We start from the raw sequence: 17,328 nt of genomic DNA on the forward strand, positions 1-17,328 counted from the left end.
GGACATGGTCATTTTCTAAGATCTGGAGAGATGTTGGGGGTAGGAGGAACCCTAGCTTCTACTCTCTTCCCCCATTCTCCAAGGGCTGGGCTAGCTCCAGGAATGCTTCAAAGGCTACTATGCCCCATCTCCATAAGCATCTGGGGTCTTCTCCATATCTCCCCACCCCAGACAGCCCCCTCCTCCCTGACCTTATCAGCTGTTGCCCCTAGAGAGAGCCTCCAGGTCTCGGACAGCCCCAGCCATAAATCATGGGTTTCAAGTTGTTGGGGGAGGAGACAGGGCCGGGGAAAGGGAAGGGGGCAGCTGGGATGCGAAACTGGGGGAGAGCAAGGCTGGGCCTTAAGGCTTCTAGCACAGACTGCACGTCCGATTGACTGGACTCATTTGAGAAATGAACATCACTGAAGCTCTGCTCCTCATCAGGGAATGGCATCCAGAAAGCTGGCTTCAAGTGAACATTCTCGCCCCAAACATCAGTTTTAGATAATGCCCCATCCAATCCGGACTGGCCAGCCAGAAGCAGGTCCTGCTCCCCTCAGCTCCCAGGGCCTCTGAGGGCCTCTCGGTCCCACCCAGCCCAGCAGTGGCCTCCTGAATGAGGTGGCCCAAGCTACCCCAGCTGGCCCTGTCTCCTCAGGGGTACTGGGTCTCTCCACTCCCCTCAGTAATAGGGGTGGAAGTGAGAGGAGGAGGAGGAGGGCAGGCACTCGGCACCCTCAGTGTTTAGACATGTGGGGAGACGGATGGAGCGCGGGGGGCCGGGAGTGTATACACAGCTCTGCTTCTGTATATGTCTGAGGAGCACGCTGATAAAATCCAGCGGGCAGGGCCGGCTTCACTGTCCCCTCCACATCATGCCTGCTGCTGAGCTGGCATCCCGGAGCCCCACCCCTGCTGAGGTCTCCCTCCTCGGCTCAACCCCAGACCCAGCTGGAACCCACGTGCTGGCTGGAACTGGAGACCTCCTGCTGATCTTTGCCCCACTTCTGGGTCAGTGAGACCCAGGGAACTAAGAAAGGGACAGAGAAGAGAAGCAGCTGAGGTACCACGCCTGCCACTTGTAAAATCCCCTTGCTGGGAGAACCCTCGAGGTTGTCCTGCCCTTCATTTACATCGCACAGGAGAGTGGAGAGAGAGAAGGCAGCGAAGTGTCTGGCCAGAGTGCAGTGTGTGTTGCAACAGAGCCTCAGGGCTCCTAGCCCCTGGCTGTACATCCTCCCCATCAGCACCAAGGCTTGACAAAAGCAGACGAATGCAAGCGCAGTGAGGACTGCAGGCCTGGGCCCTCCTGTGGGTGTTGGCTAAGCCAGAGAAATCTCAGCCTGGATCTGCCAGGCCCAGCCTGGTGCCCTCTGCAGTTGCGGGTGGCACAGACTGCCCATTGCTGTGCCCATTGTTTCACCCCAGTCGAGTGAGCAGTGGACAGCAGGGAGGATGCTGGGTTGGCCGGGGCCACAGTTGCACACTTGGGCTTCTCACACATATATGTCTGTGCTCATCGAGGCTTTGGGAGGCCAAGGACAACTCCTGAGGAAAGATGGGGCCTCCCCAGCTGAATGCATTGAGCCTGGGCTGCCAGCATCATGTTGTCATGGGGACGAGGCTGGGGCCCCGGGAAGGTAAAAAGGGAAGACATTTGGGGAGTCAGTCACAGAGGGTGTGGGGAAAGAGTGACCACGGGTGTTTCCATCTCAGAAAGGCCACTCCTCTATAATGGCAGGGCCTTCCCAAGATACTGCAGCCCAACTCTGCCAGTGGCAAAGCCATACTCCAGGGAGATTTCCACACGGAAGAGCTGCGCTCACGCTGTAGCGCGGTTACACTGTTCTAGCACGCGTGGGCTCCTGAGGCAATGTGTCTATACACCCCTGTCAGCGTATCCATATCTCTCACTATGGTTGCCCGTGTTTGGAGAAGTGAAGGTGACGTGGACTCTCCCTTTACACCTCCACGAGGATGGCTCACAGCACCCCAAACTCAACAAGTCCAAAACTGTGCTCTGCACCATCTGCCCTACCCACCTTCTTCCCCAGTCTTTCCTATCTCCGTGACCAAATGGCACAAACCAAAGACCTAAAGGGCATCTTTGATTTCATCCTCCTTTATTCCCCTATAGCCATCTGTCACCAAAGGTTGCCATTTCCACTTCCTCAAGAGACTCCATCCATGTCTTGCTACCTCCTCCCCTAGTCCAGGCCACCGTTGTCTCTTTCTTTGATGGCCACAATAGCTTCCTCTCTGGTCTTTCTGCCTTCACTCTTGCCTTCATCTCCTTTACTTTGCAGCAGCCACAGTGGTCTTTAAAATATGTAAATTGTATCAATCTTTTCTATTACCAAAGCTCTCCAGTGGCTTCCATTTGCACGCAGAATAAAGCCCCCAACTTCTTCCCAGGTCTTATCTGGGCTTCACCACCTCTCCCACTTCATCTCCCATCTTTCTCCTTCAGTATATTTCAGACTACGCTGGTCATAGTTCTGCTCCTTTAATAAGCCAAGTAGTCTCCTGCCCAGGATGTTCAAAATACAACAAGTGTCTCAGGGAGGCCTCACCTGACTTCTTAAGCTGGTCAGGCTCCTCCCTTATTCCCTCACTTAGCTTCATATACTTCTACTTATAGTTATTCTAGCATAATTACATGACTAAGTGTGCAACTGTTTGCTTTCTTTTTTTCCCAAGACAGAGTCTTGATCTGTTGCCCAGGCTGGAGTGCAATGGTAAGATCTCAGCTCACTGCAACCTCTGCCTCCCGGGTTCAAGCAATTCTCCTGCCTCAGCCTCCCAAGTAGCTGGGATTACAGGCATGCACCACCATGCCCAGCTAATTTTTGTATTTTTTAGTAGAGATGGGGTTTCACCATGTTGGCCAGGATGGTCTCGATCTCCTGACCTCATGATCTGCCTGCCTCAGTCTCACAAAATGCTGGGATTACAGGCTTGTGCCACCACGCCCAGCCAACTGTTTGCTGTTTAATGCTTAGTTCCTTCACTAGAATGTAAGCTCCATTAGGGCAGGAGCCATGTCTGACATGTTTACCCTGAACCCCAATGTCCAGCATGGTGCCTGGCACATAACAGGTGCTTAACAAATATTTACTGAATGAATGAATGAGAAAATAAATATCTTATTCTTTGGGGGAAAAAAAGTGCCCTGTGCTACCATCCCAGGAACTAGTCTGGTATCCTTGGCTGATAATATCATCTTTTTGGTAGATTAAAGGACTGTCTCCTTTAAATGCAAACATTCCAAAAAGGTCATTAGGGGAATGAAAATCAAAGCCACAATGAGGCCAAGCCCATGGCTGGCTCACCCCTGCAATCGTAGCACTTTTGGGAGACCAAGGCAGGAAGATCACTTGAGACCAGGAGTTCAAGACCAGCCTGGGCAATGTAGCAAGACCCCATCTCTATAAAACATACACATACGCACACACTCTGAGATACCACTTTCACTAGGATGGCCAGAATCGAAAAGAAGGATAATAACATGTGGTGGTGAGGATGTGGAGAAATTGGAAGCCGTATGCATTGCTGGTGGGAATGTAAAATAGTGTAGCTGCTTTGGAAAGCAGTCTGGGAGTTCCTTTAAAAATTAAATATGGTCATCATGTGCTCCAGAAATTCCACTCCTAGGTGTATCCCCAAGAGATTGAAAACCTATGCTCACACAAAAACTTGTGCCCAGATGTCCACAGCAGCATTATTAATAACAGCCAAAATGTGGAAACAATCCAAATGACCCAAGAATCCAAAGTTATGAGTGGATAAATAAAATGCGGTATGTCTATACAGTGAAATAGTATTTAGCCATAAAAAGGAATGGAGTACTGATCCATGCTACAACATGGATGAACCTTGAAAACATTATGTTAAGTATAAGAAGACAGTCACAAAAGGCCACATATTGTATGATTCTATTTGTATGAAATGTCCAGAATTAGTGGTTGCCGGGGCTGGAGAGAGGGAGAAATGGGAGTGGCTGCTAAAGGGCATGGGGTTTCTTTTTGGGGTGACAAAAATGTCCTGAAATTAGTGGTGATAGTTATATAACCTTGTGAATATACTAAAAACCACTGAATTGTATACTTTAAAAGGGTGAATTTTATGGTATATAAATTATATCTCAAAAATTAATTTAAAAAAGCACCTGGGAGGAGTAAGCCCAGGAAGTTTTGAGGAACCGTTAGTGTCTTGGTGTGAGTTTATCAGGGCCCCTGAAGAGTGACAGTGGCGGGGTGGGAGCCGCTGCTGTGGAGATGCGTGCCCGGCTGCCCACAAGTGCAGCTGCTTTTCACCTTTGCTCATGGAGAAAACTTCTGCTTGTCCTTCAAGACTCAGGTCGAGTGCTCCTTTATCCATCAAGGCCCCTTTCCCTTTGATAAATTGCCTACCTTCCTCTCAGTTTGTTAGAAAAGGCAGACCTTTTAGAGTTTGGGTTTTAGTTTCCTGCCATTTGAGGGACTTTCTTGGGGGCCAGGACTGCGACTTCCCAGAGCTCAGAGCAAGATCTTGTTGAATAAGCGCTTCTGAATGTGTGACTGACATGAATGTGCATCTGTGTGTGTGTGTGTGTGTGTGTGTGTGTGTGTGTGTGTGTGTCTGTCTAAACAGCCAGCTTTTGCAAGACTCCAGGTAAGAGACTGGCCCAGAGGCCTCTCCAGGGCTTCCATGGTCCTATGACACCCCAGGTCAAACCTGCCTGTCCTCTGGGGCAAAGCCTGACATCAGGGGCTGGTACAGCCACCTCAGGACATTCCCAAGCTCCCTTTCACCTGGGATGAGACATCTGTTTCTCTAACTCAGAAGTGGGTTGGACCAAGCTATTGTGTGAGCACCGCAAACTTCCTGCTGACTCCTCCTGCTCGCCAGTTCAGGAAGGCAGGAGCCTCTTGTGAGCTGGCAGAGCTCTGACTATAAGGAAGGCCTACTCTGATTTGTGGAAGGAGCCCTGGGCTCCACCTGAACAGAGCAGTAGCCACTCAAGAGCCAAAGTGATGCCACCCGAGCAGCCTGCTGCTCCCCGATGACCTCCCTGTACCCTCTTCTAGCTGCCCTATCCCTGTAGCCCTGGTTTCCCTTCGGCCTGGGCGGGCCAAACCAACCCACCTTGGGATGAGTCAAAGGGGGCAGACCACAGGGTGTGGTTGCTGCAGGTCTCATGGGTTCTGTGGATAAACAAGGAGCCTGGGCATCTCTGCCTGGGAAAACGTCCCCAGCAGGGGCCTCCTGGTCCCCAGCAGTGGCCCTGTTCACCTGTTCAAGGGTAGGCTCTTGCCTGCCATGGACTGCACATGGTAGCAGAAGTGGTGTGGTATGTGTTTGTGTGTGTGTGTACTGGTTAGGTGCACAGGATGTCAGCCTCAGCATCAAACTCAGAATCCCCGAATTTTAGAGGGAAGCGGACTTAAAGATCATCTAGTTCAGCCCCACAACGGGAAAACCGAAGACTGGTGGGGTGAAGTGACTTACTCAGGGTTGCATGACGTAGAGCTTGGACGAGACCAAATCTCCAAACTCTTTCCCCTGCTCTGCCCTGCCGCTGCCCTGGAGGGTCAAGAGGCAAGAAGGCTGCAGGAAGCTGGGATTCCAGATATGCCCTCAGTGCCCTGCCCAAAGGTGCCACTGTCTGGTTCCTAAACTGATCACAGCATGGCCTGCTGAGGGCTGACAGTAATCCGTGTGTGGGAGGGGACTGCAGCTTATCTGAGGGGTCTCACCACCTCTGGCCACAGGCCCCAAGCCCTCTGCAAGAGAGAGGGCACTCCTGTGGTTTTCTGCACGGCAGCCGCTCCCACTTTCTCTGCTAACAGCACCCCTTCGGGGAAGTGCTTTTCCATGGAGTTCTGACCAGGCCTTCACTCACAGTGCCCTGCCTCTCAGTAGCCCCTGTGCACACACAGACAGGCCAGGCAAAGATGGCCCCACCCTCCAAGCACAGTGACTGGTCAAGTGGGTCACATGACCTGGCAGGGTCATTCAGAATCCATCCTTGTGACTGTACTTATGGACACAGAGACAAAGCCATCTCTTTTCTCCAGGTGGTGGGCTGGGATGGGGTAGATCTGGACCTGTCTGAGACCATGGCCTCCTCTTCCCACCCCACTCCCCAAACATGAGAGAGGCCCATTTTACAGTAGGAAAGAATGAGGCCAACACATAGTGAGAGAAACTGTCTTGAGCCATCCTATGAGTTCTTGGACTCTTCCTCTGAGTTCTTAGATTCTGTCATGCCTGGGGCCAGTTCCACCTCTGAACTTACCAGTTTTATAAGCCAATAAATAAATCCCTTAAGATAGGCTTAAGTTAATTCTAGTCAAGAAAGTCTTGACTAATAAAATAGAAAGGCCCCAAATCCAAAGTGGATCTGAGAATGTCTGACCACTACAGCAGAGGTGGCAGGTGCTAGACCCCAGACACAGCCCACTTTCCCAAACTTGGGATAGGATGAGAGAAGTAGGAGCTCAGACACCCTCCCTGCTGTCATGCCCAGGTTGGGCCATAGAGGAGGCAGTAAAGACCTTGGAGCAGGTTATAAGTTCTCTTATATAATATTTACCAGGCACCCACTGTGAGCCAGGTGCTGTGCTAGACCCTGAGGCTAGGGTGGTAGACAGACTAGACATAGCCCCACAGAGCTCAAAGACTAAGTGTTTGCCAACTACTTTTACATCGTACAGCTCTATCATTAACTAGGTGTTTGACTTCAGGTGAAATATTTAATCTCTCTGAGCTTCTTATTATTTATAAAATGTATCCTGGCTTTGAGTATGGGTTCATGGGATAATGTGGAGCTTGGCTCAATAAATACTGGCTATGATTGTAACTTCCAGGAGAAAGCATCCTCCCTGTTCTCCCCTCTCCTGAGGCTCACAGATTCACTGGGATGGCCACGCCCACAGAGAAAGTTCAGCAATAGCATGAGAGTTGAAGGCTAATCAAAGGCTAGAATTCAAGAGATGCCATCAGAGCATGGTTGGCCAAGGAGTGGCCCAGGAGTGGAGCCCTAGCTGGGAGAGACGCTGCAGTCGGTTGGGATGGTCAAGGAGGAAGAGATGAAGCCATGGCCTCCTCTTCCCACCCCACTCCCCAAACATGGGGGAGGCCCATTTTACAGTAGGAAAGAATGAGGCCAACACATAGAGAGAGAAACTGTCTTGACCCATCCTATGAGTCAGGATGGCACAGGAGCAAGAGTAAGAATGGAATGGACAAGGGATTGACGGAAGTTAGGTTGGAAAGATCATTTAGGCCAGGGTGTTGAGAACAAAGTCCCTGTTCTGTAGTTCTATGGGGTGGGGAACATGACAGGATAAAAGCACCTTAGGAGGCTGCTGCTCTGGTTCAGATGACTAGGGATGAAACCCAAGCCAGGGTTACCCTTGAGGTATAGTTAGAGCAGAAGAGGCAGGTGTGAGAAAGATCCAGAAAGAAGACTGGCAAGGACATGGAGACTCAGACTTATTAGACACAGTGGCAAGGGAGACCAAGGAGCACAAGGGGCTGGGAGGTTGGGGTGTCCCTCACCAGGACAGGAAGACAGGGTCTGAACTAGGTTTTTGTCTGAGGGTCATAGGGCAGAGAGTGTTCCAAGCAGTCTTTTAGACCATGCTAGGTTTAGGGCATATTGGGAGGCTGTCTGGTGGAAATAGAGGCAGGTAATGACAGATACAGGATTATATTCTGTGATGAGCAGGACTGGAAGTGAACCCCAATAAATAGGTAGCCACATGCACACTCAGTCTGTGTGTGTTGGGGGGAGGAGAGTGATCTGTGGGATTTAAGGTACTCAAGCTAGAGTGGAGAGGGCACTGCCTGAGGACAGGTAGTTTTGGTGGAGAGGCAATCTCCCAGTCAAGGGAAAGAACCAGGGCCTGAGAGGGCAGTGCAGCAGGAGGGCAGCCTCTACCCTGAGGCTGGGTCTGCCACTGTAGAGACGAGAAGGTAAGAGGTGCTGTGAGGTCCTGACCTTGCAAGACTTCAAGGAGTGAGGATGGCCTGTCGGGGAGGAGTTTGCCCTCCCTGAACAGAGGCTGCCACCAGGGGCCCCCGGCATCCAAGCTGCCCACCCATGGCCCAGTGGAGATGGCTGCCTGCGCTCAGGTGCCCAGCAAAGCAACAGGCAATAGGCAGTCAGCTTGCACATGCCCCAGGCCTGCCTCTCCCTGCAGCCCCACTCCTGGCAGCCCAGCCTCCTATAATTGCCTTCTAAAAATATCCTTCCCCCACCCCCACCTCTTGATTTCAAAATATTTAGTTTTCAGGGTATTTAAAATGAGAGCTGGCGGCTCTTCCAGGCCCAGATAACAAACCTAAACATTTATGCTTCGACTGCATTTCTCTGAATCGGCTGAGATCTAGGGCTTGATATGGCAGCAGCAGGAGGGAGGGGAGTTGAGTGCAAGATGGATCACATGCAGGCCCCAAGGGCTGGGGGGCCACTGGCCCGCCCTGCCAAACCCATCTAGGACCCTTCCCTCTGTCTGGGCCCACCTACCGCTGTTGACGTAAAGCCGGCCCCGGACGGTGTCCTTCCCCAGGATGTTCTCGGCCTCGCAGACATACTCCCCAGCGTCCTCCACCTTCACCTTGTTGAACTGTAGTCGTGAGTTCTTTCTGGTTAGGGAGGGGATAAAAGGGGGAGAGGCGTGAGCCAGGGCCGGCTGTGGCTCCCCAGCAGTCACCCAGCGGTTGCCTCTCTCCACAGAGCCACAGTGGCCCTGCAGCTTAGATGGGAAGGAGATTCCCTCCGCCCAGCAATTTCTGGAGTCCAGGTGGGGCACGGAGTCCCTGCAGCTGCAGGGAGCCTTGGGCCCTTAGGACAACACAGGGCAGGACTAGTGGCGGCTCACATGTCCTAAATCTATGATCCCTCACATCCGCTCTTCTAGGGCTGGACCATTGTAACATTCTTCTGGGGGAGTAAAGCCAGGCCCTGTAGGAAGTCACATGGCCACCTCCCTCATTCCCAGCTGCCTCCGCCTCTCCTGGGAAGTGGCAACCTGTCATTCTGGGTATGCAAGACCTGTTCCCAGATACCCGGGAGGGCAGCTGTCCTGACGGATTCCCATGGTGATGGTGCCCAGACTCCTAGCCCAAACCTGGGGCTCTCCCTTGTTCTCAAAATCAGCGCTGCCACTAAGGGGCACTCTGTGGCTTCTCCAAGGGGTTTTTGTTTCATTCATTCATTCATTCAACAAATGTTTACTGAGCACTTCCTGTGTGCCAGGAGCTTGTACACCTTGGGGAACAAAAAGATCCTGGACTTGATCCTCAGGGCCAACCTGGGTGTTCTCTGCTTACAGAAGGGAAAACTGAGTCCTAGAGGGACTTCCTGACTTGCCCAAGGGCACTCGGCAAGGCAAAGGCAGAGGTATGCCAGGAGCTGCAGTTCATGAGGACATGGGCTATCTCTGAGAAAAGCTGGGGCTAGCCCTGAAGGTTTGCACCTAGTCCCTGCATGCTGAGAACTGTGTGGCCAGGACTGGGCGGATCCCCCCAGTACTGTGACTCCAGGGCACCTGGCCTTGGTCCCCCTCTTCTTTCTGAAGCCCCAGCCAAACCTCTCCTTCCTTCTCAGAGTTTCCCTGCACCTACCCCAGGGTGCTTAGGCTCTGCAAGGGCCTGTTCACAGCCCTCACCCCTTCCTCTGCCTCCAAGGGCCAGCATGAGCTCTGGATAAAGCCTGGGATCCCAGTCTGGCCCCCAAGAGGAAGCAAGAAGTAACATGGTAATTTCTGTACATGGTATGATCACCTCCTCTTTTTAGTGCTGAATTAAAAAGCCGGATTTCCAGCCTATGTGTAGTGGGCTGGAGAGATGGGGGAATACGAGGGAGGGCAGTAGAGTCATCATTGCCCTGAGCCTAGGGGATGTAAAACTGAGCTATGGAGCTGATGGGGTAAGGAGGCTGAGGAGAGGCAAGCAGATAGGCTGGGCCAGGGTCAAGGAGATGCAAACTGGCCCACAATCCCTACCTGGGCTGTCTCCACCTCTGATGGGGAGCCTCTTCCCAGGCATCCTGGCATCCTTACCCCAAGGTCCTCCAAACAAGGGTGCTACAAGATGGTCTTTTCTATAGACCCTATTGCTATGGTAATGTCCTTGCTGATGCTGTGGTGACAGCTGCTTAACTATACTGTATTCTTCCTGGCTCAAGCTGGTCTCTGTCTCCTTGGCCTGGTGCCGGCCCACAACCCTCTTCTGTCAATTATAGTTTGTTCCCTTCATTAAAGAGAGCCCTGGAGGCCCCTCTGACTAAGACAGCATCTCTTTCCCTGCCCCAGCCAAATTAGATGCCACAAACTCCAGCTTCCCCAGGGTATGGCTTCTCTCACTTCCCTGTGCACACACCAGATTAGCAGGGAAGGGGGATCGCCTGAGGGTCCGGGGGTGGGGGTGTTGATGCACAGGGGACTCAGAGCCAGATTCTCCTTGTCACCCCCCTGGAATTCAGAGGCACTTCCCTTATACAGCATCATATGTAGCAGGACGTGGCAGAATGTTAAGGAAGGATTCCCCACACGCAGGCATGTGAGACCTGGAGAAGGCAGGCACAGGTCTCTAGGAGTGCCCCTTCCTTCTGAGGAACAAGAAAGAGGCAGGGGACAGAGATAATGACCCTGAGGCTTGCTGCAGATGTCCTAGGTTAGCAGCTGTCTGATGGTTTCATAGAAGCCGGCCCCAGAGATGCACACGGGGCTCTGGGTCCTGGCTAAGGGGCAGGGCTCTGAGGGTTTCTCAGCCCCTGCAGGAACTGGAGTCACCACCTTCTCCCTCCTCACTCTCAGCTCCAGGTGGAAGCCTGAGGATCCAGGACTCTCCTGTCTCCCTGGCAGGCCGGGTGCTGTGCTCTGCTCCTGGTGTCCCATCACATGCTGACCCAGGTTTGCCCTGAGATGGTGACCACGCCCTCCCCCCTCCCCCCTCCCTCCCCAGCTGGTTCTCTGCTGGCAGGGACAGGATCTGGGCAGCTGTGTCCTCCACATTTTCCTCAGTGCCTACCCCCCCGCCCCCTGCCTGCTCAAGGGGCCTGTTCCAGCCTGCCCCTCATAAACAAGGGAACATGCGATTCTGCAGGGAAGGCCCCGTGCCCAGGGTTTGGGGGGGCAGTTTGCTCCTGGCACAGGAAGGCTTGGGTGAGATGTTTCAGTGCAGTGGGCACAGAGACAGACAGCACCCTCTGAGGAGGGGTCTCTACAGGTCAACAGAGATGCCCAGACAGAGTGCGGCCTGGGCAGGGAGAGTGCCAGGAGGTAGGGGAGCCAGCTGTTGTGTGGGCAGACAGGACAGAGAACATTTTGCCAGAAAGCAGACTCCTGCCGCTGCCCCTGGCCCCTCTACTAGGTGAGATGTGTAGTGTAGGATGGGTAGGTGTGCAGGTGGCCGTTCTCTCTAAGTCACTCCGAGGGCGCCTTGGTTGCAGGGAGTCAGAAGTTCTCTATGATGGCCCACTCCTCCACCACTGACAACTCACTGCTGAGAGCCCAGGGGCAGAACAGGGAGAACAGGGAAGTTTCCAGATGCAGCAAATGGGGCAGGGCCCTGAAAGGTAGGGGACAGGGGGCACACTTTAGACTCTTAGGGGTCCATAATACCCAGGAGGAGAAGACCAGTCCCTGTTTCTGGATTCTTTAGATGAAACTGAGGCTTAACCAGGACAGTAACTGGTTCAGAAGGCTAGAACCATCCAAAAGGTCTCCTGCCCAGTCCCAGTGGGACTCTACACCCAGGAGAGGAGGGCTAGTCCTGCAAGATTCTCATCAGTTCAGCCCTCAGTGTAGAGCTCTCTGTCAGGTTCTATAGGGGAGAAGGGGGTATCTGGGTACAGGGATCCAGGCTTTGAGGCTCTCTCATGCTGGAAGGAGAGACAGATCCCTCTACAAAGCAATGAAGCCATGTCTAAGGCACCATGGGAGGAGACAATGAGAGCTGCCTAGAGGGCTTAGGAAGGTGTCCCAGAGAGATGACAGTTAAGCTGGGCCTTGGAGAGCCTTGCCAGGGACAAGTGAGGGGAGGAAGGCTGCCAGCATAGGGAACAGCCTGGGCCCAAGTCCAGAGCCATGAAAGGAAAGACCAGCGGCCGAGAGTGTGGCAGTGTGAGGAAACTGCATGGCAGTGACTTGTAGGCCAGGAAGAGGAGTCGGAAGAGCCCCAAGGCTGTACCTGGCATGCAGTAGGCTCTCAAGCTCTGTCTTGAACGGATGATTGAATAGATGTTCCTGTTAGAAAGATCATTTCCCGTCAGACACTCACGGGGGTCAGTGACTCTGTGGACCTCTAGAATTACAAACAAACTGGGTACATAAGCCACATTTTTTTTTCCTGAAGAAAAGGACAAGGTGTCTACCAGATTCTATAGTAGAAGCTAGACTAGAGACTCATGAAGGTAAGTTTTGTTTTGTTCACTGACATATCCTGAGCCTCTAGCAGAGTGCCTGGCACATAGTTGATACTCAATACAGATATTTTAGATTCAGAAATGAATTCTCAGAGGGGCCTGTGGTCCAGAAAAGGTGGGGAGTGGCCAAGAGTGGGACAGAGGAGGAAGGCTCGAGGCAGGGAGGCCAGATAAGAAATGTGCAGGAGGAGGGAAAGAGGCACGACCCCCTGGGCAGACGACAAAGGGTCAGGGGTTGAGCAGCAGAGAGTCTGGTTGAGCCACAGTTGAGAGGGGAATACATGAGGGAGAGAAAGGACTACAGCAGGCAGGGGAGAGGCCAGATTGGGCATTCAGAATCAGAAATGTCTGTGAGGCATCTCAGGTGTGGTATCTAGTGTCTCTCTGGCAGCATGGGTCTGGAGCTCAGGTAAAAAAGCCATTGTGTCTGGATATGGAGACTTGGGGTCTCAGATTCTTAAAGCAACAGGAGAAGGTGAAATCACCCACAGGCAGAAAGGGAGGAAAGAAAATAGTGAGGCCCAAAGCTCAGGAAAGTTCCAGCATTGATGGCAACTAAGAGACAGTGTCCAGACTCACAGCAGGACCAGGAGGAGCACCACAGGGCCCGGGGAGCAGGTATTCCCAGGCCGAGGCCGCTGAGAGGCCTGGAGGCCTGAGCCAGGAAATGCAAAGATAACTGGGGTTTCTCCAGGACCACAGCCATTGAGAGGTTGGGATGTAACTGAAGGGCAGATTCCAGCAGGTCAAAGAGTGAGTGGAGGACGAGAGTGTGCAGTCAGTGGGCATGAGGCTAGCTCCCTCAGTGACTTCATATGGTGGTGGAGGGCGGAAGTGAGATGGGGCAACCGCTGGAGGGCCAGGGGAGCAGCAGCATGGAGGGACAGCATTTGAGAAAAAAAGTCACGGGCGTGGGTTTGTTGGTAGGGAGAGAAAGCTGAAGTTACCAGAGAAAGGAGTGAGTTGGTGGTACCAGGGCTCTGTGGGTGTGTGTGTGTGGTGGGGGGGAATGTGCGGGAGGGAGGGTGAGTATGAGTGTGTGGCACCAGGTAGGGTGGGATGATGATAGGCAGGTTGTAGACATGTTTGGGAGCCATGAGGAGGGAAAGGGGGGCTCTCCTGACTTTCATCACTGCAGTGAAGTAGGGGAGAAACCATCTTCTAGAAAGGATAGGAGGGAGACGGGACCCAACTGCCCCAGCTCCAAGAAGCCTGCCCATTCTCTCCAGCTTGGAAGCAGCCTTGGTAGGGCAGTGAGAAGGGGTGGGGTGATCTCGGAAGGTGGGCTGGGTGGGCAGCCAGAGCTTCTTGCCAGTGCTGTAGACAAGGGACATATAGAACCCCCCACTCGCCACTGGCCATGGCAAGTTCCTTAGGAGGCGGCATTCTTTCAGCCACAAACCTTTGATCTAAGCCAAACTCTTCCTTAATTACATTCTGTTTTCTGCCAGGATCATTTTCTTGAGTGATCAGTTTTACTTCTGCTCCCCATTCTTGGAAGGAGAATCAGAGAACTGGAAGTAACTCCCAGTCCCCTGACTCCTTTATCCTCTTTTACAGGTTCCAGAGTCTGAGGGCCAGAGGCAGGGCATGGACATCCAGCCCCACATGGCAAACCCAAGCAGCTTGCCCAGCCCTGGCCTTCTACCACTTTTTGTTATGGGCAGGCTGGTGTGCTCTAAAACCATCCTAATTTGCATTTTGTGTGTGTGGTGGGGTGGTGAGGAGGAAAATGACAGCCAGGAAAGGAGTGGTTGTAAGCTACTCTGGGAGGGAGGGTAGAAAAGGTTTGGGAGCTCCTCAGTCAGAGAGAGAAGGCCACTGGGTCCCCGGAGCCAACAGAGCAGACATCAGGTAGAATGCCTGTTTAGCTGGCAGGCAGGCGTTTTCCCCCTTGCTTCTCCTTGAGAGGCAGCAGAGAGCTGGTGGGCTGCCTTGGACTAGCGGCTTCTCTGGTGCCAGAAGCCCCCTGCCTGACCCAGCCAAGATGGAAGACAGGCCATCTCCCATAGCCTAGAGACTCAGGGAACTTCTCTGATTCACTTCCCTGGAGCACTGATTCAGGATTAAAGACAATTCTCCACTTTTAGGGGGAAACCGTCTGAGGAACAGAGTTCTCCAACACCAATCAAAGTGTTGGAGAAAGTCAGGAGAGCCCCCCTTTCCCTGCTCATGGCTCCTAAACATGTATACAACCTGCCTATCATCATCCCACCCTACCTGGTGCCACACACTCATACTCACCCTCCCTCCTGCACATTCCCCCCCACCACACACACACACCCACAGAGCCCTGGTACCACCAACTCACTCCTTTCTCTGGTAACTTCAGCTTTCTCTCCCTACCAACAAACCCACGCCCATGACTTTTTTTCTCAAATGCTGTCCCTCCACCCCTTTTCCCTTACCTAGCTCTCTGACAACTGACAGCTTGCTAAGCTGAGAAACCAGCCCATCATGTGTGACCTCCCAGAGGCATTCTGGAGTCAGGGTCTTTCACCAAAGATTGCCAAATGATGGGGCTTTCAGACGCTACAGCAGGTTTTTCAAGAAGTTTTAGAGATGAGCAGGGTCTTCCACTGATCAAGCTGACTGTGACAGTCAAATTGCCTTCAACTATCCAGAGAAGTTAAAGGCTTAATTCTTGTCTGTGGTCTGCAAGACCCTGGGCCACCATGACCAGCGGGTCCCCGAGCTTCAGGAAGAAGGCTGGGAGTGGCCAGGAAGGGGAGTATGGAGAGGGGCTGGGACTGGTTCCATGGGTGAGTCTGGGGGCACAGCCCTGGCCTCTGCCCAGTTCAGGCCACTCCTTCTCGAGAGGAGGGAGGGCAGCTGCTTGGATGGAGGACAGGCTGGATATTGCTTACCTGCCGTTGCCATATTTGATGCGAATGTCTCGGCTGCGGTTGAGCTCCTTGCCATCCTTGAACCAACGGTAGGAAGGCTGGGGATTACCGGCTGCTGCCTCACACTTCAGCGATTGCTTCTCACCCACCTGTCCCGTCTGGCTCTTCATCTTCTTCAACTTGGGCCGGGTGGCTGTGGGTTACAAGGCAGGTAGGTGAGCACGGTGGTGGTAGGGGCAGTGCCAAGCATGAGTAGTGGAGAGTAAGGGCCACTGTCTTTGGGCTGGAACTGGGGAAGGGAAGGGTGATCCTGAGAGCCACCCCTCCTAGTGTTATTTCCTAGTTCAATTCAATAAGCATTTACAATGAGTCTGTGATGACATCAATGTAGTTATAACTTATGGAGAGTTTCCTTCATGCCCTGAATGGTATGAAGCTTTACATTAGCTTATGAAACCTTCACAATAACCCCATGAGCTCACAGCAATGGTTAAACCCACTTACAGATGGGGAAAGGGAGGCTCGGAATGGTGAAGTCACTTCCCTAAGGGCAGATGATGGAACTGGGATTCAAACACAGATCTCCTTGACATCAGTGCTCAGGATCTAAAATCATGGGTAACAAGCCATGGGGCTGTACCGGTGGGCTCAGGCCCAATCACGGATGCAAAGCTGCAAATGCCAAGCTGAGAGGCTATCCCCATTTTTCTTAAACGCCATTCTATTTCCGCATACCCCAGTCTCCCATGCTTCACTTCCTTGCTCCTCTCCCCACCACCAAAATACAAAACAAAACAAAACAAAACACATACACACACACACACACACACACACACCCTGAAAGAGAAAGTACTCTCTTCTCAGGAAGATGAGGCTAAGCCAGTGCTCGTGCTGAGGTGTATAACAATTTCCAGTGGGATAGTCCCTTACAGGATACACAAAGCCTTCATGCAGGCTCTCGTTTGGTCCCTGACCTTTGTGAGGCAGTGTCATACTGACACTGATGGTGCACATGAGACTCAGAGAGGTGAAGAAACTTGCCTGAAGCCACATAGCCAGGCAGCCACAGAGCTGGGACCAAAGCTCAGGTATCAAGATTTGCCACGTGTTAGGCTGGTAGCAGGATGGTGTCTGATTTTGTGGTCTCATTTCTCTCTGTGAGATGGTTAAAAGCCTTCCAGTAGCAGAAGGGAGGGTCTGTTGGAGCCAGGGAGTTGTCTGGGAACTGATTGGCCCTGTCTCGGCCATTGGTCCTTTCCCTAGCAGCTCAGAGCGCTGACAATGGGCCAGAGCTGTCTCTGGAGAAAGGCAGGCAAGAGGGCCTGGCTAGAACAGGGGTCCCCTCATTGAACTTTACCCTGAGCTGCTGCATATACGCAGGGAGTAGATGAGAGGGGCACAGGGCACAGAGGAAGCACAGAAAGGAAGCCTTTAAAAATGTATGACATAGGCTTACACAATGATTCTCGTAAAATAATTTTGTTCATTTTAGAAAATTAAAAAATACAGAGGAGTGAAAAAAGAGGAAAACAAAACCATCCTTTGTCTCCATACTCATAAATAACACCTTCCCCCATTTTTAAACAAAATGGAATCAATGCCATTTGTGGATAATAATAACAATAATAGCTAACCTTTGTTAAATGCTCTCTATGTGCCAGGCTCTATGTATTCTTTCATTTAATGAAACAGTGTAACCCTTTCGCCTGGGTGTTAAATATTAATAATAGCATTTCCCAAAGTGAATTCTATAAGCAGGAGTATCTGGAGAGATGAAAACAGATATTACTTGAGAAGAGGGTTCCATGGGAAAATGGGTTTGGAGAGCATGTGGGTTAAGCATAGTTAAAGAAGTATCTATCAACTTCAGTATCGTTCTCTAAGTGAGGGCCTTGAAACCTTTTTTCTTGGAACTCTTGGTAGCATTTCAAGGAAATGAAAGTTATGTGGAACAAATTCTATGACTTATACGTGTATTTATTTGTGTATATATATATATTTTGACAATGATTCCATTGAATATATATATATAAACATATATTTTGACAGATATTAACATGATTCAAAATTCAAGAAGTGAAA

General features: G+C 51.9%; 1 protein-coding gene across 5 annotated transcripts in view; it reads right to left on the reverse strand.

The window, feature by feature from the left end:
* Nucleotides 1–17,328, reverse strand: part of NRG2 (neuregulin 2) — a 197,207-nt gene that overhangs the window by 25,661 nt on the left and 154,218 nt on the right. For all 5 annotated transcript variants that reach the window (XM_055389171.2, XM_031011254.3, XM_031011255.3 and 2 more), the window contains exons 2-3: nucleotides 15,268–15,439; nucleotides 8,498–8,616 (exon numbers count right to left, since the gene is read on the reverse strand). In XM_055389171.2, the coding sequence (XP_055245146.1) occupies nucleotides 8,498–8,616; nucleotides 15,268–15,439 (291 nt within the window). The remainder of the gene's footprint in view (nucleotides 1–8,497; nucleotides 8,617–15,267; nucleotides 15,440–17,328) is intronic.

This window comes from Gorilla gorilla, chromosome 4 (assembly GCF_029281585.2).
Source record: "Gorilla gorilla gorilla isolate KB3781 chromosome 4, NHGRI_mGorGor1-v2.1_pri, whole genome shotgun sequence".
NCBI classification, from domain to species: Eukaryota; Metazoa; Chordata; class Mammalia; order Primates; family Hominidae; genus Gorilla; species Gorilla gorilla.